Source organism: Trematosphaeria pertusa (assembly GCF_010094035.1).
Source record: "Trematosphaeria pertusa strain CBS 122368 unplaced genomic scaffold BU26scaffold_19, whole genome shotgun sequence".
Lineage (NCBI taxonomy): Eukaryota > Fungi > Ascomycota > Dothideomycetes > Pleosporales > Trematosphaeriaceae > Trematosphaeria > Trematosphaeria pertusa.
In genome coordinates, this window is record NW_022987230.1 from 695915 (window position 1) to 715371 (window position 19457).

At 55.3% G+C, this 19457-nt stretch overlaps 8 protein-coding genes across 8 annotated transcripts; 4 read left to right on the forward strand and 4 right to left on the reverse strand.

The window, feature by feature from the left end:
• The first annotated feature begins 42 nt into the window (after positions 1 to 42).
• Positions 43 to 1449, forward strand: BU26DRAFT_494497 (structural constituent of cytoskeleton). The gene is made up of 2 exons (XM_033826184.1): positions 43 to 308; positions 357 to 1449. The coding sequence occupies exons 1-2, from the start codon at positions 86 to 88 to the stop codon at positions 1223 to 1225; spliced, it is 1092 nt and encodes a 363-aa protein (XP_033677770.1). The 5' UTR covers positions 43 to 85; the 3' UTR covers positions 1226 to 1449.
• Positions 1272 to 3522, reverse strand: BU26DRAFT_524329 (uncharacterized protein). Its single transcript, XM_033830257.1, has 2 exons — positions 2961 to 3522; positions 1272 to 2909 (listed from the first exon to the last, which is right to left on the reverse strand). The coding sequence occupies exons 1-2, from the start codon at positions 3486 to 3488 to the stop codon at positions 1503 to 1505; spliced, it is 1935 nt and encodes a 644-aa protein (XP_033677771.1). The 5' UTR covers positions 3489 to 3522; the 3' UTR covers positions 1272 to 1502.
• Positions 3523 to 4989: 1467 nt separating this feature from the next.
• On the forward strand, positions 4990 to 6134 carry BU26DRAFT_132684 (uncharacterized protein). The gene is made up of 3 exons (XM_033819688.1): positions 4990 to 5497; positions 5556 to 5908; positions 5932 to 6134. Exons 1-3 carry the CDS (start codon positions 5294 to 5296, stop codon positions 6014 to 6016), a joined length of 642 nt encoding a protein of 213 aa, XP_033677772.1. The 5' UTR covers positions 4990 to 5293; the 3' UTR covers positions 6017 to 6134.
• A 742-nt stretch (positions 6135 to 6876) lies between these two features.
• On the reverse strand, positions 6877 to 9365 carry BU26DRAFT_570823 (uncharacterized protein; the record flags this gene model as incomplete). The annotated part of the gene is made up of 3 exons (XM_033834068.1): positions 6877 to 8340; positions 8490 to 8612; positions 9309 to 9365. 3 exons carry the CDS (start codon positions 9363 to 9365, stop codon positions 6877 to 6879), a joined length of 1644 nt encoding a protein of 547 aa, XP_033677773.1.
• A 457-nt stretch (positions 9366 to 9822) lies between these two features.
• On the reverse strand, positions 9823 to 10460 carry BU26DRAFT_396727 (FAD dependent sulfhydryl oxidase Erv2; the record flags this gene model as incomplete). Its single annotated transcript, XM_033822749.1, has 3 exons — positions 9823 to 10012; positions 10068 to 10196; positions 10282 to 10460. Coding segments are annotated over 3 exons (498 nt in total), but the record flags the coding sequence as incomplete, so codon positions are not given.
• A 512-nt stretch (positions 10461 to 10972) lies between these two features.
• Positions 10973 to 12384, forward strand: BU26DRAFT_438411 (branched-chain amino acid aminotransferase II; the record flags this gene model as incomplete). The annotated part of the gene is made up of 4 exons (XM_033824290.1): positions 10973 to 11009; positions 11081 to 11113; positions 11282 to 12042; positions 12094 to 12384. 4 exons carry the CDS (start codon positions 10973 to 10975, stop codon positions 12382 to 12384), a joined length of 1122 nt encoding a protein of 373 aa, XP_033677775.1.
• A 690-nt stretch (positions 12385 to 13074) lies between these two features.
• Positions 13075 to 14208, forward strand: BU26DRAFT_438390 (cysteine proteinase; the record flags this gene model as incomplete). Its single annotated transcript, XM_033824288.1, has 6 exons — positions 13075 to 13159; positions 13209 to 13223; positions 13298 to 13347; positions 13404 to 13423; positions 13478 to 14029; positions 14109 to 14208. The coding sequence occupies 6 exons, from the start codon at positions 13075 to 13077 to the stop codon at positions 14206 to 14208; spliced, it is 822 nt and encodes a 273-aa protein (XP_033677776.1).
• Positions 14209 to 15073: 865 nt separating this feature from the next.
• Positions 15074 to 18847, reverse strand: BU26DRAFT_555433 (uncharacterized protein; the record flags this gene model as incomplete). Its single annotated transcript, XM_033832321.1, has 1 exon — positions 15074 to 18847. Exon 1 carries the CDS (start codon positions 18731 to 18733, stop codon positions 15074 to 15076), a length of 3660 nt encoding a protein of 1219 aa, XP_033677777.1. The 5' UTR covers positions 18734 to 18847.
• Positions 18848 to 19457: the final 610 nt, after the last annotated feature.

Here is a 19457-nt window from a genome sequence, read left to right on the forward strand (position 1 = left end):
ACGCTCCCACTTCCACACCCGCCAACCTTCTATACGCTCGCACCTGCAATAGTAGAGAGTCTCCTATTGCGCATCGTCCCACAAAATGGCCCCCCCAGAAGTCCATCACCTCTTCCACCACCCCATCGCGGACCACTCCTTCTCCGCCGACCGCCAGACGCTCGCCGTAGCCCGCGAAAACAACGTCGACTTGTACCAGCGACAGGGTGGGAAATTCCAATTGAAGGATGAGCTGACAGGCCATGACAAGACTGTCACGGGTGTGGATATTGCGCCTAATACGGGCAAGATTGTGACATGCTCTCAAGGTACACTTCCACCCCAACCATCAGCATCAGGTAGCTAATACTGCGAAGACCGTAACGCATACGTCTGGGAGCCCTCCCCGCAAGGCTGGAAGCCCACGCTCGTCCTTCTCCGCATCAACCGCGCCGCAACCTGCGTCCGCTGGGCGCCCTCAGAAACCAAGTTCGCCGTCGGCTCGGGTGCTCGCCTCATCCCGGTATGCTACTTCGAAGAGGAGGACAACTGGTGGGTGTCCAAGCATATCAAGAAGCCCATACGTTCGACCATCACCACCGTAGCGTGGCATCCGAACTCAGTCTTGCTCGCTGCTGGATCGACTGACGGGCATGCGCGTGTCCTCTCGGCTTTCATCAAGGGTGTGGATGCCCGACCCGAGCCCTCCGCTTGGGGCGAGCGACTACCTTTTAACACTGTATGCGGCGAGTTCCTGAACAACACTGCGGGCTGGATCCACAGCGTCGCCTTCTCCCCGTCTGGCAACGCCCTCGCCTTCGCCGCCCACGACAGCACCCTCACAGTCGTCTACCCCTCCGGCCCGGAACAACCTCCGCGCGCCGTCCTTAGCCTTTCCACCCAATTGCTCCCCTTCATGTCGTTGGTCTGGTCCTCCGAATCCGAAATTATCGCCGCGGGCTACAACTGCGAGGCCTACCGGTTGCAGGGCTCTGAGCAGGGCTGGGAGCTTGCGGGATCAATTGAGAGCAAGGGACGGCCCGGCGTGCAGGATCAGAGGGAAGAGTCTGCGTTGAACATGTTCAGGCAGATGGATTTGAAGGGTAAGGTTACAGACGATACGAAGTTGAAGACCGTGCACCAGAATACTATTAGCACGATCCGGAGCTTTGAGGGGAGTGGTGGAAGGGTCACGAAGATCAGCTCGACTGGAGTGGATGGGAGGGTGGTCATTTGGAGCTTGTAGGCTCTCTCATCTCAGTGCTAGGAAAGAAGCTGGTGTGTAGTATCCTAAAGGTCTTCAAAATGACACTATGAAAGGATTGGTGAAAATGAATCAATGATCGTATCTCACGGGATTGACCTTGGTCAGATCTACATGGATCCGGCGGAATCGCCGTCGCATACGAAAGCTTGATTCATTTCTTCGCACAAAAGCGGAGAGAGTTTCTGGATATCTAAAGCCAAAACAACAAAGAAAAACCTCATAACCCGTCATCATATCATACAAACAGCCCCGTCATTCATCCAAACCCCCCAAACCCCTGCTGCGCAAACTGATCCGCCGTCAGATTGCCCGCATCCGCTCCCAAATTCCCCGCCGCGGGTGTCTGCCCTGCGCCATCGTTCAAAAACCAACTCCAATCCTGATCGATATCCATCGGCATATTCTGCCAGCTGAAATTATTCGTCGGCAGCGGGAAATTGCTCATGCTATCATCGTTGATCTGCGTTCCTAGACCGGAGCCAGCGTTGCTGGCGTTGTCTGCGTTGATGTTTCCCCAGTTGTAGAAGCCGTCGTAGGAGACGAAGGGGTCGGTGGAAGTGGACGAGAACTTGAAGGGTTGGGATGGGTCGGTGGATGCGGAGGTGGGGTTTGTGGTTGAGGAGGGGGTGGTGAGGGGGGCGTTCGTCGTGCTGCCGGACTGGGAGAAGAAGTCTGTGGAAGAGGATGGGTTTTCAGAGGAGGGCGTGAATTGCTGGGAGAGGGAGGTGGAAGGCGAGGTCGTGGACAGGGACTTGTGCATCTGGCCGGGCATGACTTGCTTGCCTCCCTTGCGGATCGAAATCGTGCCGAAGTAGGGGATGACGAATTCGGTCATCTCGGGGCAGTGGTCTGTATTGGGCGCTCCGCAATGCGGCTGCCCCATCTCGTTCTTGAACTTCTTCAACATCTTCTCGAGAACCTCGGCACTTTGGAGTGCGACTTTGCCGCCTTTCTCCGAGGAGGCACGCCGGAAGATGTCGATGCTGATCTCGATGAGGCGCACGTCGGCTTCTTTGTCTTTGGGTGAGATGGGTGTGTTGGTCGAGCCGTAGTTGAAGAGACCCAGCACGATGAGGACTGCGGACGTGAAGCCGATGAAGTCGACGGCTTTGCATTCGTAGAGGGGCTGTACTTCGCCAGTTCGGAGGGCTTGGTAGAGGCGCAGGACCTCGCGAGAGCCGTTGAGGCACGCGGTCCGACTATACGTAAACCTGCTATTCGCCTGACTCTTCAGCATGAAGGGCAGGTGCAGATACACCCGTATCTGATGGTATATCATCTGTGCCATGATCTTCTCTCGGAGCTCCGCGGCATTGGATTCCACGTCTGCAAGGAGCTCCGAGAACTCAAGCCAGGCTGGGTCGAGCCGCTTCCAAAGATCTTCGAGCTCTTGATCGAGTTGGAGCGCCCAGGCGAAGGATTGCTCGGCGATGCCTTGGTTGCGGTCGATGACGCGGCCGGCGAGGGTGGAGATCTTGTTCATGAAGACAAGCGGTGGGAGGTGTGGGCCTGAGTCGGGGATTTCGAGGAGGGAGAGGTCGCAGTGGGCGTCGTTGATGCCATAGGGTAGGCCGAGGAGGAGCGAGAGGAAGCGGTCGCCGTGGTAGAGGGACCACCATATCGATTCATGAGCTGCGGATGAGGTGCGCTTGCGGTGGAGTCCCTATGCTAAGATTAATACTCTGGCACTTCGCACGAGTTTGGAGGTACATACCATGAGCTGCGTATACATAAGACCTTTCCGATACGCAAGCCATGCTCGACGTGGCTGGCCGACGTCTGCGTACCACTTCGCCTTTAGGATCATGCACTCCATACCCTCTAGCGTGGCCGCGTATTCATCATCGGCCAGTATCCATCGGTCAACGGCCTCGATATACCGCTCGACATCGCGCTCGTCATCCGAGCAGATACCGACAGACAAGAGGACTGTTCCCATGGCGCCGATGTTTCCCTCAGCCAGGGCCTGAGATGCAAATTCCGAGAGCGTCTGCTCGCTGGTGGACGTTCCGCTGCACTTCCGCCGCCACGTCTGCCACCACTCACTGTTGCTGTTTAATATCTTGTTCAGCTTATCGTAGGGCGGAAGCATTGCGAGTAGGGCCTGCTTCGTCCGCTCTTTCTTGGCCTGGTTAGCTAGGGAACCATCGTCCACGATGTTGTCCTTGTAGGTAAGAGTGAAGCGCTCTCGCTCTCCAGATGTGTTAGAGTTGGGGATGGAATCTTTGCGGAACGGCTCCATCCGTGCTTTGATCCGCTGTTCGGCATCGTTGAGCTGGCCGTGTCAGTACGCGACCGTATATAGATAGCCAGCCCAACATACCGCATCTTCAAAGACGGAGAGAATAGGAACATGATGTCCCCTGTCGGAAGGAGCGCGTTGCACATTCTGGAGGACCGACGAGGAAGCTTCTGAAGAGAGGGGTGTAGGCGGAAATGCATGCTTGGTAATGAGGTCCGGCGTTTTGGACGATGCCGTGTCCGGGTAACTCCTTTCTGTCTTCTCTGTCTTCTCTTCAAGCAAGGAGTCGACGAGCGCCTCTAGGCGCGAGACCCTCTCACGCAGATTCTTCCTGTGGTCGACGATGACGTCTGGGTCGGCCTGTTCCTGGTCGATGCACCTGCTCCCCCGTGCAAAGCATTCTGAGCAGACGTTGGGGTTGTCCGGTGGATATATGCATCTGATCTTTCGGCGACGGCCTGAATGCTATCAGAACAAGAACCGAATAGAACTATTGTATTCCTAAAGGGGAAAGTGGGCATTGGGCAGTGACGCTATGGAAGTGACAGTAGAAGTGAACTACGGTTTGGAAAGATGTTGACGGCGGAAACGGAAATCAAACGGGACCGAGCAACATACACTCGAAGCAACTGTGAGTGCCCTTGCGCATCTTCTTGCGCGTCGGCAACGACTCTTCCTTGGGCATTTCTCGCCTGGTAGTACCTTTGGGCGCGTGCTCGTATCCGAGGATTCGTCCGGCAGCAGTGGAACAAATACTGGCGCTCCACCTCAGGCTCAGAAATCAAGATATAAGCCGGCTCGCTCCTCTGTATCTTGCTCGCACGATCGGAGCTCCAGGAAGGCGAAAAAGTCGATTTTACAAAGTGACGGGTGAGAAACAGACTGGTGGCAGACGCTGGGGACAAAGTGCCCTTTTGTCCGTTGTTCGTCCGGCCTGAGTCAGCAAGACAGCGCGCAAAGGATGCTGATTAATGCCCAGAAGGTGCGCGAAGGAATGGCGTTAGGCGGCCTTACGCCTTTACGGCCGCACAGCGCGGTTTCATATATGCCAGAGGCCAGATATCGTAGGCAGACACTGCCTGTGTAGCTTGCGTTGCTGCATCGTGTTGCTGCAGCGTAGGCTTGTTTCGGTGATAGATGCGAGATGAGCGAGCCAATGAGTCGCTCGCGAGTGCGAAGAACCCCGCGAAGATCATGAGCCTTAGGGCAGTGCATCATAGGACCGGCGCCAAGATATCCATACGACGTTTAAATCCGACGACGTGCCCACTTCATTCTTTGATTGCGCGGGCATGCGCATGTCTGTTGCTGTCGGACGATGGATATTCCCCTTTGGGAGACTGGGAAATCCGTGACTGCGCACACGAAGCACCTCTTTCGGCCCTGGAATAAGCCTACCGACCCTCCGACATAGTTGCCCCGACCCCGATTACCGTGTGAAGTCTCCAGCAGATCTACGCGTACATACTACGAGTGCCTGCATGGCGAGAGTGGCGGATTTGGACAAGTAGTCAGGAGATGTTACTGAGTGCTCTGTGCCTAGGTGTCGTCACGTTGCCAGCCCTGTAGAGATGCGAAAGGACAAAGCCGTGCGAGCAGCGCAGACATGCTAGAGGCCGAGCCCTATCGATAACCGCATGCGGACCCACCAAGCCCACCCATCGAACAAGCAATCCAGTCCAACGCTGTCCAACCCGCTCGTTACACCCAGATACTCGGATTCAACTGCCCATGTAAACGCCCTATTTTCTCCAATTCCGAACATTCCATTTTACTCTTCGACTTTCTTTGAGCATTAAAGCACGATGGATGCGGCGCACGACCACCACCAGCAGCAACAGCTTCCCCCAAGCCCACCGCCCTCTCCCCCAACAACGCGACGACGACCCAAGAAGGACGCGGATCCCTTCTTCGATCTCGGCCACGCGCGAACGCCCCTGCCCTCTCCCTCCCCACCCGCATCGCCCAGCAACGAGCGCGACGAGCCTCAAGAGTATCTCATCACGCGAGTACGTTACTTCGACTGACCCCAATGTGGCCTTCCGCGCTGCTAAACATCCTCACCAGCTCATTCTTACACCGCTCTACTTCACCTCCTTCCTCATCTCCCTCTTCCTCGTGAACCGCTCCGACCGCGCCCGCCGCGCCTCGTCCGCCTCGCGCACATCCACCGTTTTCAGCTACCTGTGGCCCAGCGCGTGGATAGATCCAGAGCCGTATCAGGACCCCGTAGACACAACCTGGGATCGACGCGACTCCGCGCCGCACGTCGAGCCGCATGCTGCAATATCGCCTCGGCAGGCGGAAGACAAGGGGAAGAGGAAAAGGAAATCATGGCATCTACACAGGAATATACGGAAGGTAGCCAGACTGGAGATCAGCGACGCGTTTGAGATGCGCGGACGTGTTATGCTGGGTATGTTGGTTGTGCTGGTGGGGTTAGCGTTGGCTCTCTGGTGGGGGTTGCGGTGGGTGGTTGCGCGGTTGTGGTGGAGATAAGCATAAGCACATCGCAGCAGAAGGATTAGGAGGGTGTGTGAGGATCGCGGTCATCACGGAAGTGGTGGGTGGGACGAGGCGCCATCTACTGCAGTGTAATCTATCGGGACCGGGATTTGGCATGGTCACATTGGGTAACGAGTCACGAGGCACGATTTGGACGACATGGGATCGGGATAGATAAAAGGGACGACATCGGAAATGGGATCAACGACAGGGTTCCGAACACCATGAGAGGAACGTCAGGATTACATAAATCATCACATGAGCATGCAAGGCGCTCTGCTGTGGTATGCGTCCTGGGATTGGGGCAGCTTGTCTCACAATCGTCGACGACGAGAATATGTAATGAAGAAGAGTGATGGATCTAGCAATGAAGCTTATATCTATCCGATGATATATATGCAAGTTCGAAAGAGCTAAAGAAAAGAACTGTCGACGGACGGGAACGGGCCCAGCCCAAAGGAGCATTAGGGGTAGATAAATCTGCGCGGAACTCAAATGATAGAGAACGCCGATTGGAAAAAAGAGAGCAGTCTGCAGTCGCCGTTCTAAAGAAAGATCCGACAAAGGAAAACGCCTAGAGATTGTAGAGTGGTGATGCTGATGATGCGGGTATGAAGATGCTGATGCAAGAAAATGCGGTCCAAAAAGTGCTCCAATCCACCCGAAGGAAATTGACCAAGGGTCGGGTATCAACCAAGAAGTAAGTGTAGGTATCCTAGCCAGTTGCTCCGTTCCATAGATGCGTGGGATATGACCACCAAATGCTCCACTCTCCCTATCCCTCCAGACTTTGACTCTGAAAACCATCTTGCGTAAGCTCCGGGGATGGATCGTCACAGCTCCAGCCTTCCATCCGGATGATGATATCGAGATCCAGATCTAGTCACGCGCTCTCCGGCGGCGCGAAGAACAGTACGACCTCGCCCCTATCGTTCCTCCGCAGGCGTAGACTCTTCCAAAGCTCCTTCTCTTCGTCCGCCTTGGAGATTTCGCGGTCCCAGCGCTCGTAGCGCTCACGGTGATATCGCTTCAGGGTCTTGTTGACGCTCATGCCCCGCTCGGACTCAGGGCCCTTGGTGACGAAAGACATGAACAGTTCTGCACGGGCCTCAACCTCCGTCTTGACCGGCGCAATGTCTCCATTGGGACGCAAGATTAGTTGGCCGTTGCTATCAGGTGGTGGGGACTGCGAAGCAGATGGATGATACTCAATAGCCTTGAGAGTCCTGCGCTCGCGCGCTGGGGACGGAGACGAAGAGTACTGTCGGCGGCGACGACGGTCGCCGTCACGGTGTTTTCGGATTTCCCGCGTAGAATCATCCCGCTTCTTCATCTTGGGTTTGATCTTCACGAGGGCGGTACTGGCCTTGCGCTCCCTGCGCTCGCGCTCACGGCCCCTCTCCTTCTCTTTCTTTTCCTCTTTTTCTCGTGCCTTTCCCCCTCTCAATTCGGCTTTGCGGTCCTTCTCTTGCTGTATCTCGAATTCCTTCTGCGCACGGAGGAAGGCCTTTGAGGCTCCTTGCTTAGCTCGCTTCATGGGGCTGAGAGGCGAGTTCTCAACGTAGTCCCCAGAGTATTCAGGAGAAGGCGGAAACTCAGGACGAGCAAGCATTCGGCTGAGACCGCCGGTCAGGCCAGAATGAAGCACAGGCGGAGTGTTAGCCATCATAACATCCCTCTCTTGCTGAGCGCGAACGAGCGACATATCGAGCTCGGCCGGCGAATTGCGTTTTCGCTTCCGCTCTTCCTTCTTGATTGTCGTATCGAGACCCTTATCCCGGGACTTGGTCCGGTTGTGCTTGGGCTTTGGAGCCGGTGTGGTGAAGTTGAAGCTAGGGTCCTGCTCCCGGACATTGTAGGAAGAGTGGTATCGTTCGCTGGTTGGCCGCACGGGTTCGTCGTCATAAGTGAAGCCATTCTCAGCATAGTGCTCATCGTCTGTTACCTGGAACTTCAGGACATCCAGAACCGGCTGAGGTTCCTCCTCCTGGTATGGAGGCGGTATGCTGTCTTCGATCATGCGCGACTCATCCACGGGCAGATGTGTCCGGGACGGGTTTAGGTTCTCGGATGCTTCCAGGAAGTCGAATACATTCACTGGTGGGAGCGCCGCGGTCTCCTCATAGCCTAGGGAGGCTGATGCGGGCGGCGGAGTAGGGGCGCGGGGCGGGGCATCGACGATGGCGACAGCGCCGGTCTCTGCGTCGGGGGCATCCTCGACATAAGCAGTGCGCGGAACGAGTGCCTGTGAGTTGTTCTGCTGGGCGCTGTCCTTTTTCTGATGCTGGGGCTTCTTCTTCTCCTTGTAGAGCTTGCCCTGGTACTTTTGGTCTTCGGTGATGCAGGACTGCGGGCCATTGGTTAGCCTCAGTCATGCGGGACGAATCGAAGAATTTTCCGCGAGCAGCACCGCATTGGCGAACATCGCGAGAACGACTCTGGTGTTGAACTTGGAAACACGGTGCGCCGACTGCGGCAAAGCATGGAGGGGCATACCGTGTGGGCTCTGTAGCTGGTCCCCTCGAAATGCACCATGCAGTCCAGGCAGGTGAAGGATGCGCCGTAGCACTGGTTGCGGTGGCCATCCAGCTTCTTTTTCGTGAGGACGTCCCCACAGTTCTGTTCGCAGCAGTTCGCAGTCAGCGGCCATCTACAGTGCAGCTCCAGGGGCTGAGGGGTCCAATCGGGGCAGCTGAGGGCGGAATGGCGCCGAGGGGGAATATAAACACACCTCGCAGGAGAACGACACCATGGTCGCGGAGAGTTTCGCTATGCAAACTGGCGGTGAACAGCTGGCGGGGCCTCAGTGGAAGATGAAGGAGTGTCGGTGAGGGTCAGGACGGGGTAGCGGGCATGGCTATCGATTGCTGCGGCGCGGGGACCTGGTCTGGAGTTTCAGTGTGGTGTTGGTGCGCTCATCAAACACGTATTTTCCTCGCGCTAGAGACGGGATAGTGCCATTTGCCGGGACGCGGGACCCCTGCAGCGCTCTGCTTGACACTGCCGCCCACCTGCACGATGCGCGCTTTCGCGCCAAAAATAATCACGCGACGAGCCCATCAGGGCAGGCTACGGGACCGCGTCGCAAGCCACACGACCGGGAGGACGTCACGGCGTACGGCGCGCCGTCGTGCTGCTGGACGGGCGGACACCCGCTGTGGGTGTGCACGCATCGCAGGAACCCGCGATACAGTATGACGCGGATTCGTGACAAGCTCATCTGGGAAGAATGCGCGCCGTCGCACGTAGACGATCAACTATCCGCGTTGCGGGCTGCTATAGCTCGAGGTACCTGTCTTGCCCGTGTCTACACACTATCTCCCTCCTGTAAGCCCACTTGGCGGGCTGACCGCGTGAGCTCCGATTTGCCATGTCGAGTCCGGCCCTATCTCGCACACACCAGCTGCTATACCCTCCACACCCACAACAAGCTATCTGAGACATTTTTCTGTGAAACCCGCTGACGTGACCTGCGGAACCCTCGGAGGTCCACTGTCTTGGGCCATCCACTGCGCAGGAACTCACTGAAGACGTCGACCTGACGAGCAATTGCTACTCTTAATACACGCCTGTGAGACATTTGCTTTTGTCCCATCTCTCACGGAACAGCAGGGTCGAAGACACGGGATAGCCCCGAGATGGGGGCGCCAATGCTGAACCTCGCCTCCAACATCGCTCACCGAGCCCCATGCTCAACAACCCTACGGTATCGCTTTTGGAACGGACTCGACCTGCGCCTCTTCCTTTTGGAGCCTCTATCACTGCCGTCTTCTCTTTTGGAAGCGCCTCGTCCCAGGGTCTATGCGGGATCCCCGCCCTTGCCCTTGTCTTTCGGGTCTTCGTCTCCGCAACCGCAGTCGTAAGCATCCCCGATGTTCTCGCAGTTGAACTCGGGCTTGTGCAGTCGCTTGTTGACAATGTTGTGTACCATGCAGCCCCACATTGCAGCTGCAGACCGCGACGATACCTGAGGAGGATACTTGGCTAACACTGCTCCGAAGTGTTCAGCACACTCTCCGCTTCCAACACAGTTAGCTTGCGCATGATCCCAACTGCGAGAGCGCCACGGCGTACCAAGGGTATAAGCGCTGGAACAGGTGAACGAATGACCGCAAGGCTTCCTTCTCGTCTGGCGTAGGCTGCTCGGGGAAGCGTGCGAACGTCGTGTGAAGCAGCTTCCATGCTGCGCGACCGAGTTCAGCTCTGCCGTGGAGTAAGATTGTCAGCCATGTCCATTTGACCATCGTGAGCACGCGCGGTGGTGTTGTTTGCTCTGGTCAGAACCTACTTTGCCGTTGCGTTCCCCAGCTTTGGCGCAATCGCATGCCCTGTCAGCAGCGCTCCACTAGACCCTCCTCCTGATGTCCCTTGTTTTGTTTGCTTTATAGGCGCCGGATAGCCCGGGGGCTCTCGGTATGCGCCGAGTAGGAGTATCGTGAAGCCCGCGAATCCGAGCAAGGCAAGGAGGATAAGGCGGCTTTTCACGCCGGCACGCATCACGATAAGAATAACAAAGAGGCGGGTTTCTGTGCAGAAGCAAAAGACAACCGCGATTGTGACGCGCTGAGCGAGGAGAGGCGACCGTGGCGTGAAATTTGAGTGATATTCAGATTCAATGTTTCGGATTATTCCTCCAACGCCAAGCCCTTATTGAGATTCACACCACCCGGTTCGACTTTCCATATCCGTCTCAGCCTGCTGCAGGAACACAATGGTTATCTGATGAGTAAAGATTAAGAAGATTCGCACAAACGTACGAGTTGAAGTAGCTGTATAATCTGACGACAGCAGCATCCGGCATTTTGATATATTCCAGCGGCTGATTAAGGATATTGCCGGATTTGCTCCACCGATATCGCAGCTGAGCTCGCCGCCAAAGAGCTTACAGAGCCTCAAATACAGCCGAAAGTTCTGAATTTCGTGCAGGTAACTCCTCCTCCTTTTCGACCCAACAGAAGTTCATCTGCACGCCTATCACAATGTCTGACTATCCCCCACAACCCGTGAACACAATTGGTACGTCGATTGCGTAATTTGCTTACTGCTGAGACACATGTCATGAAGACAGCGACTGACAGTTTTGACAGATTGGAGCAACATCGGCTTCAAGATTCGAGAAGGTCGGTAGATCCGATATCTATCTTCTTGTCCCGAGCCTTGAGGGAGCATTGTGCCTACGATTCCTAGTGTGCGGGTTACGCCAACTTTCGGAATAGCCGGAATCTTGCAAAAATGCGCGGCTGTTGAGATGGATCTATGAGTGTACAATCCAAGCTGAGTGTCTGCAGTTGCCGGCCATGTCGAATCGCATTATTCTGTCAAGACCGGAAAATGGACCGCGCTGGAGTTCATCGAGGACCCATACCTGCGCATCCACGGCATGGCTCCAGGTCTAAACTATGGCCAGCAATGCTACGAAGGATTGAAAGCTTTCCGTGCACCGGACAACACCATAAATATCTTCAGGCCCAACAAGAACGCTGAACGAATGCAGCACTCCGCTTCCTTTATTTCCATTCCCGAAGTCCCGACGGAGCACTTCCTCGCATGCTGTAAGCTAGCGGTAGGAATGAACGCTGCCTATGTCCCGCCACATGAGACAGGCGCAGCGATGTATGTCCGGCCACTGCTCTTCGGAAGCTCCGCACAGCTCGGCCTGAACCCACCAGAAGAGTACACTTTCTGCGTCTATGTCGTCCCTACAGGCGTGTACCATGGTACACATCCCGTTGATGCCCTGATCCTGGAACAATTCGATCGCGCCGCGCCTGAGGGTACTGGATCGGCCAAGGTCGGAGGAAACTATGCGCCGGTGCTGCGATGGAGTGAGAAGGCACATAAGGCGGGCTATGGAATCACACTCCACTTGGACAGCAAGACCCGGACGGTGATCGACGAGTTTTCGACGTCAGCATTTATTGGTGTGAAGAGAGATGGAGACAAGGTCAAGCTCGTAGCGTCAAACAGCAAGAACGTCATCAAGAGCGTCACGGGCGACAGTATCCTCAGGATCGGAGAGTCTTTTGGTTGGGAGACAGAGTCCCGAGAGGTATGATGGATCTTTTCCAGTCCTTGAGTATACTAACCAATATTCTCTCAGATCCCCTATACTGAGCTGAATGATTTCGATGAAATTCTCGCTGCGGGCACCGCTGCGGCTCTCGTACCCATCAAATCGATCACGTTGGAATCCAAGAACGAAAAGTTCAGCTATCGCAACGGATCAGACGAGCCAGGCCCAGCCTGCGTCAAGCTTCTTGCAACTTTGAAGGGTATTCAACAAGGCAAGATCGAAGACAAACAGGGCTGGCTGTTTAAGGTAGATAAGCCGGAGCAATGGGGAAAGAACAGGGTGAATGGCGCCGAGGAGACGGTCGATCAGCTGCCGTGAAATCTGGAAGGTCGTTCGTCCAGAGAAAGGGTGAAGACTTTCTTAGGGATCCACCACAAAAGTCATGCATCTAGGCGTCGTGGCCAAAAATCTCAAGGAATGTGGAGAAGGGCGTTCGGTAGACTAGTCCAAACCCTGAGTTGAGAGACAAACCAATATCAGACGACATTCAAGCACATGACCGCGCGAATGGCTCCGTACGACTGCCAGGGATCAGGCCACTTGTTGGTTACTTCCCCCAGATCCCAAGCCTCGCAAACCTTCGTAAACCATTGCAAACCGCTCTCCCCATTCACGTCCTCCCTTGGGGTTGTTTTGTTCGCGGAAACCCAGGAGAGTAAAATCCCTTCACAAGCAGCCCAATTTCTCCCAATTGGCCAATCACGTCTCCGCATGCTGGGAATTCAATCTACGGCAGATCCCCGGCGCACCAGCCACACGCACGTCATCCCTGCTCCTGCCCGCGACTCTGAGTGGCATGCCCCGCGGACGGTGCATCGGGTTCTCGAGTCCGTCACCGAAGCGTGGGTGCTTCACAGGCAGACGCAGCAGCCGCATCTCACCTGCATATTCCCACATCCACGTCCACGTACGCCCGCCGAGCACCAGCAGCGGTCCTACGCAAGCTTCTTCTCTCACGCCCACCAGCAGAGCCCGTCCACAGCGGTATACAGCGGAAGAGCAGGGAGAATGCCGTCGTCACTTTCGCGGATAATGGACGGTGCCAGGAGGCATTTTGGAGATAGCCTGAGCCCCGATGATGCCTATCTTTCTTGTGAGTGCTGCCTGGGGCTTGGAGGGAGCATCATGCTAATGAACGGCAGACCATGATGTACGGTGTGAGTATGCGGCACCCTATTCTTCGCCCGCGCGAAGTTGCTTCGTTCGAGAGCACAGGACTGACGGGACGTAGTGACGAAGCTGGACGTGGATACTATCAAGCACGACTGGCTAACAGACAATGTACACCTCCCCTCCCTTTCCAGAAGCCCATGCCGCAAAGCTAACATTTACTCTAGGCAATCGCATTTTGGCAAGAGTATGCGCCTATCCGCTACTCCCCACCCCCTCGGCCACCACTCACACACTGCAGATACCTTGAACGCGAAGAGCTCAAAGCTTTTCCGAAAGCACAAATCGTCCTCCTCCGCCCTAGCATGACCTTTCTCCTAATGAACACGCCCGATCCCCTCACCCTGAGTGGCGCCCTCCCGAACTTCGCCCACACGACACACATCTTCCTCCCCATAAACGACAACGCAGATGTCACACACGCAGAAGGAGGCTCTCACTGGTCACTCCTCGTCGTCAGCGTAATCGACGGCGTGTCCTTCCACTATGACTCGCTATCGCCCTCCAACGATAGGGAAGCGCGGAATACGAGCCACAAGTTGGAGCGGCTGCTGGGCAAGACGCTGAGGTTTATACATATGGATGATGCACCGCAACAGGAGAATGGAAGTGACTGTGGGGTGTTCGTGTGCGTGCTGATGAAGCATTTGTTGCTGAAGAGGCTGCTCAAGGCGGATTCAAGTAGGAAGATTAGCATGAGTATGAAAGACCAGCATATCAATGCGCAGGATGGAAGGAAGACGATGCTGAGGATTATTGAGGCGAAGAGGAAGGAGGGCGAGAGGAGACGATCGTGAGTGCTCCGTTTCGTTACCTACGGGCTTTCGGCTGGATTATAGTTGGCTAGATGGCATGCTGACGAGCGTCTGGAGGCGAAGTGTGTCACCATTCCGACCGAAGTCTTCGAATTCCAAGAGCCCGCCGCGGATAGGCGAAGAGAACGAAAAACTGAGTACTACGAATTCGTCATGATACAAGCATACTGGGGAAACTCTACGATTGCTGAAATCTTTGCCTCGACGGAACGCGCGAGTTGCGGTGGTGTTTGCTGGCGTATCGTCGAAATGACCGAGAAGTCGTATCGACTCTTCGCACGACAACCTGCTTTCTGGCCTCTACTTAATATTGAATTCTTCGATCAGTTGCTCGGCGCCCACGCGGCTGAGGGGCTCTACCGGTGGAGGAGGACCGCGAGTTACTGCGTGCAGGAACGCATCCGGCGACGTGCTTCATAGGGTGGAGATCGCGTCGGCAACGTCTTTGGGCGAATGCTCGACGATTATGGCTATCCTAAGGACTTATGAGTGGCGTATACCAAATGAGCATTAGCATGGTGTAATGGTTAGTGGGAATGGAGTAGGACAGAAGAGTGATCGATGCTTTTGTCTCGATGTGACTAGTCTACTTTTCGTGATATGCACGGCTATGCTTTGCCCCCGACATACCTGACACTCACATCCTCCGCTGTTGTAAGACAGATACAACTGAGATGATGTGCTGTACATGAGGGTAATTCGGAAGACACACGAACACCGTTCCCAATTGTACAGGTCCCTTCTCTGAAAAGATACCCACTCATACGCCGTCATAGCCGACCCTCCCTGGGTATCATGTCCTGCAATGTGAAAGAAAAAGTGAAATTAGACAGGGACGGTAAGATAAGAGACGGACTATAACCCAGTTTCGCAGTGGAAAGCGCGCTCGGTTCGCATACACGCACCGACATTGCTAAGAAGCTTCAGAAAGAAAGTCGATAGGGATCGGGTCGACAGTAGCGGTCCGCTTCTGTGCCTTGGGCGGAGTCTATCGACCTTGACCGGGAAGGCTGCTCAAGCTATTAACCGGAAGGCACGTCGGCGAGGACTTGTTGCCGCTCCTTGCCCAGCTTCTTCAGCAGCTGCTCTGATGCTTTCTGGACCTTGCCCTTCTTCTTTTCCACATTCTTGAACATGGTGTCGGATTCTCCGGTATGCCGATCGATAAGCGTCCGCAGCATATGCTCACTGTCTTGAGCATACATTTGGGCAATATCGTCGACAGCAGTCTCGTTGTCGACGATGTGGCGCACGACGCGCTTCGAGACACGTATGAGCTGCTCCTGCAAGGATCGTTGGTGGGGCTGCAGACTCGCTTCCCATTCCATTTCGTCCGCATCAGATGTTGGGATGGGAGGCTCGGTACGGGGTTCATCTTCGGCAGACGTGGAGCTGTGGCTGCTGGGTGAGCCCAGAGGTGGTGGAGACGATTTAAAGTGAACAGGAGAAAGCCTTTGGGTAGGCAGTTCTTCTTCCTCTTGCTCAACGAGGGTTTCACCTTCCATCCCCACGTCACCAGCGTGTAAACTGACGTCCTGCGGCTGCGTCTCTTCAACAAGCTGTGGAGGGCCGTTGCGAATAGACTCATCCATGACTACATTCTCGGTTTCCTTGGGCCTCCGCTCCAATCCTGGCTGCACCAAGGCAGGTGCCCGGCCATTTGATATTGGCTCCAGAGGCTCAGAAATCTTGATGCGAGGGTGTAGGAAGGGGTTCTCGACCTTGATCTGCACCACGCTGGCCGGCTTCACTGGAGGCTGTTTAGGCAAAATGAAGGGCTTTTTCGGGGACTCGACCATAGGTTCAACGTCGCTGGACACGCCACTGGAGCTCCCGCTATCAATCAGCTCTATAGGTCGATGCTGGGAGTTGCCGACTGGCGTATTCGGAATGCCCGCTTCTCCTGTCAGCCTTCGCGTAAACGCGGTGACCGTCTGTGAGTTGGATCGGCGACTGAAAGGGTCGCTTTTCGCTGTTTCATGTTCTCCAATCTCCCTTTCAATGGCCACGCGGTCGCGATGCGCATGACCTGATATTGCTGTAGATTCCGCACGCGGAGAAGCAGGGAGTAATTTACTATTGCTTGAAAGGATCTGCTGATTGACCGAGCCGCTGGAGTGGTTGCGTTGTGCGCGGTGATGTATAGGTGTATGTCCTCGCTCCGGTCGCTTCCTCGGATCGGCGGTGCTCCGTTGGCTCCGCGCGGGCCGCTCCACCTTCTCGATTTGTCCAGCATCCTCTTCGGATTGAGTGTACATTTCATGCATTGGTTTTCTTGTTTGGATGGAAGATGGCGGACGCTTTTGTCTACAGGGACTGGAGGGATCCTTCAGCACTCGCGGAGGTGCAATCATCGTCGGAGCCTTGAGTAAGGGGCTGGACTTAGGCGCCGTGCCGTTCGGCAATGTCTGCTCTTTCTTGGCCCGCTTTGAGGGTGGAGTTAACGGAGACGAGTCCACTGCTGGCCGCTTTTGGGGAACATTGCTCTTCTCACTAGCAGACACGTGAACAGGCACAAAGCCGTGTTCATCCTCGTGTGTTAGATCGTTCAGACGATCCAGAATATGTATCTCTGAGCTCAACACGGTGTCGTCCGCTGGGTGCGATACTGCACGGGCAGACTGGTCGACGGCTGGTGGCCTGTTCTCCTTGTCCTTTAGCGCTCGTCCAGGATCCAACTCAGTTTTCTTTGGCTCAGCGCTTGAGGGAGGCTGTGATTTTGAAATCGATTTGGCTAATAGAGAACCTCGAAGGAGTGATCCTGGCTGGGTTTCTGCTTTCAAATTCCTCACATTCTTGGTGCTTGGCTTGCTCTTTGGGTTTGGGGCCTTCGATGCCCTCTTCGAATTGACTGCTTTCGAAGGACGGCCTCCTTTCGCCGGCGAGCGGGTCGTCCTGCTTTTCTTCTCGGCATATTCGGAGCCAGAACTCTCTTCGCCCGACGTGTGTCCTTCTTGATAGATAACCGACTTGGCTCCCTTCCGTCTCGCCCGCGGCCTCGCTTGAGAATCGTCATCTTGCGGGATAGCAAAGATATCGGAGGCAAGACGCTGGGATTTAGAAGCACCTCCGTCCGTCCGGTTACCTACTGTTGGTAAGTTCGGCGACTTGGGTGCGACAACAGAAGTTTTCGTTGCGTTGTCGAGAGTATCGATTGGGCTATGTAGTTGAGAAGGCTCAGGGCCGGACGGTTGGAGCACCTGTGAGCTTATTGGGTCTCCCTCCTCCTCGATATCGTTCGCTTGCATTGTCTTGGGCTTTGCTTTGGGCCTTATGGGCTTTGCTTTGCTGATAAACTTCTTGGTATTGGCGTTTCCGACTCTCGATCTCTTCTGTGTTGGGACAGAGCGTCGTTTTATCCTTGGTGACCAGTCAGGAAACTCAAAAGTCGCATCATCTACCTCCACCATGGACTTTTTTCCGTTCACTTTCGGTCCTGCTGGTTTCTTGACCATTGGCAGAGCGCCGAGTTTAGGCCGAGTTGCTCGCGTCTGTACGGCACTTATCGGGGTGCCGTCCCCGATGCCGGATTTGGGAGACTCATGGTTCATCGGTGTTGACAGGAGTGGGTGTGAACGCGGTTCTAAACCTTCGGAGCATGAATCAGGTTCTTTCGTTGTAACAGTCTGCGACTTGACGACCTTCGACTGCGAAACCGCCATCGCGTGCGGGGTTGAACGGGTTCCTTCTACCTCCCTCTGAGACACTGGCGGTGACTGAGCAAGCTCATCATCGGACACAAGACCCTCCTCTTGGACGGATTCTTGCTCAAAGTTGACAGGCGCGCTACTCTGAATCCTTGGAGGCGAGGATTGGGGAAGAAAGCTCTCGATGCAATTTTTGCACTCCACGGCGTCGTCTTTCTTCGCGAACATGATGGTCAAGAAGCGCCCTTCGCGCTCGGACGAGTCAAGGCGATACGTCCACTGCCCTGGCATGAGCGTCAGAACGACTTCCCAAGGCTCGAGCTTCGTCCCTATTCCTTGAGAGTCGTGGAGCTTTGAGCGCTGGCTTGTCACATTGTGAATGTGATGCAACGGTATATCCATGAAACTGATATCGTGGACTGAGGAGTCTGGAATGACGACAGTGACCAGCTCGCTCTGCATGAGCACGATGGATATGACGTCGTCTCGCCATTTGTAACCATCGGAAGCGAGTAGAGAGACGGGATATAATACAGCTGGGTCGGTGATTGGATTCGCGACGACTAGATCGTTCAACACGTCCAGGAATTCTTGGAACTGATGCATCCACCGAGGACCGGCGGTTTTTGGGAAAATGGGGGCATTGTCCTGGACCTTTCGTGACGGCCAAAACCGCGCGAAATCGATGCCGCTCTCCAGCCCTTGCCGTATGACTAAAGCTGCGACAATTTTGGTCTCCTCTGCTTCGGTGTTGTGGAGAATCACCTGGCCTAGCCGCGGAAGCTCCTGTGTGAGGGTCTTCATATGCGCCACAACGACGCCCGACTTGTCTATCATCTTTCTCAGTCCCAGACCAACCCATCTGCGCCGAGTGAGAGACGATGCCCCAGCACAAAATGCTCGCAGGTACGCCTCGGCTGTGGCTGGGAGAGTAGCGCCGCTGGTGGAATTAGCACAGGCGAGTTGCTGGAGACGCTTGTGGGTGGCGTCGTTATCGGGCGCACTGAGGGCCGCGTCGAAGTCCCGGGCGGACATTGTGAGATGCTACACCGTAGTAGGGAAGCATCCGAGCGTGATCCAGACGCGACTGCACGGGCACCCGTGGACGCGCCGGGCAGGGATTCGCGGAAAGTGGGGTAAGAGCAGAAAGAGGCAAGCGGAGAGAGCGACAGTGGAAGAGAGAGGGAGAGAGGCAGGAGGAAATATGCGGCGCAGAAGATTGCGCGGGGGATAGGTCAAAGGAAGGCGCGTTTGATCCGAGTTCAATGTGAGGAAGGAGCGTGGTCGATGCGCGACACCTATGCCGTCATCTCCCAGTCGAGCAGTGCATCACCTTCACCTGTCGGTCCGCGATACAAAGCCCGTTGCAGTATGTCGCGCGGCAAGGATTTCAAAGAACTCAGGGTTATACCTTCGTTTGCCATGTCGTCAGTGCTGTCGTGCCTTACCTTGCCAACACGCGAACTACACGCGCGCGCATGAGGCGTTTCACTGGTACCCAAGATAGCTTCCCTTTAAAGCATCGATCATGATTCTCTTAGCTTTTGAGCTCCCTACGGCCGAACGAGCTTCATCGTTGTCTGTATGGTGATGAAGCTCGACGCGTCGTCCTGTCCGTGAAGTTGCTCAGGTGCGAAAGGCGACGCTGTACCCTATTTGGCGATAGCGCCGAATATCGGCCACCATGACAGTGGAAGTGCCTGCTCTTAAGTCCGGAGACCAGATGGAGCATAACGCGAATCCCCATCTCTCTTTCTAT

Coding starts and splice junctions, on each gene's coding strand:
- BU26DRAFT_132684 (XM_033819688.1), top strand. CDS start 5,294: ATGGATGCGGCGCACGACCACCACCAGCAGCAACAGCTTCCCCCAAGC. Junction 5,498..5,555: donor AAGAGTATCTCATCACGCGA/GTACGTTACTTC, acceptor CATCCTCACCAG/CTCATTCTTACACCGCTCTA.
- BU26DRAFT_494497 (XM_033826184.1), top strand. CDS start 86: ATGGCCCCCCCAGAAGTCCATCACCTCTTCCACCACCCCATCGCGGAC. Junction 309..356: donor GATTGTGACATGCTCTCAAG/GTACACTTCCAC, acceptor AATACTGCGAAG/ACCGTAACGCATACGTCTGG.
- BU26DRAFT_524329 (XM_033830257.1), bottom strand. CDS start 3,488: ATGGAGCCGTTCCGCAAAGATTCCATCCCCAACTCTAACACATCTGGA. Junction 2,910..2,960: donor TTATGTATACGCAGCTCATG/GTATGTACCTCC, acceptor ATCTTAGCATAG/GGACTCCACCGCAAGCGCAC.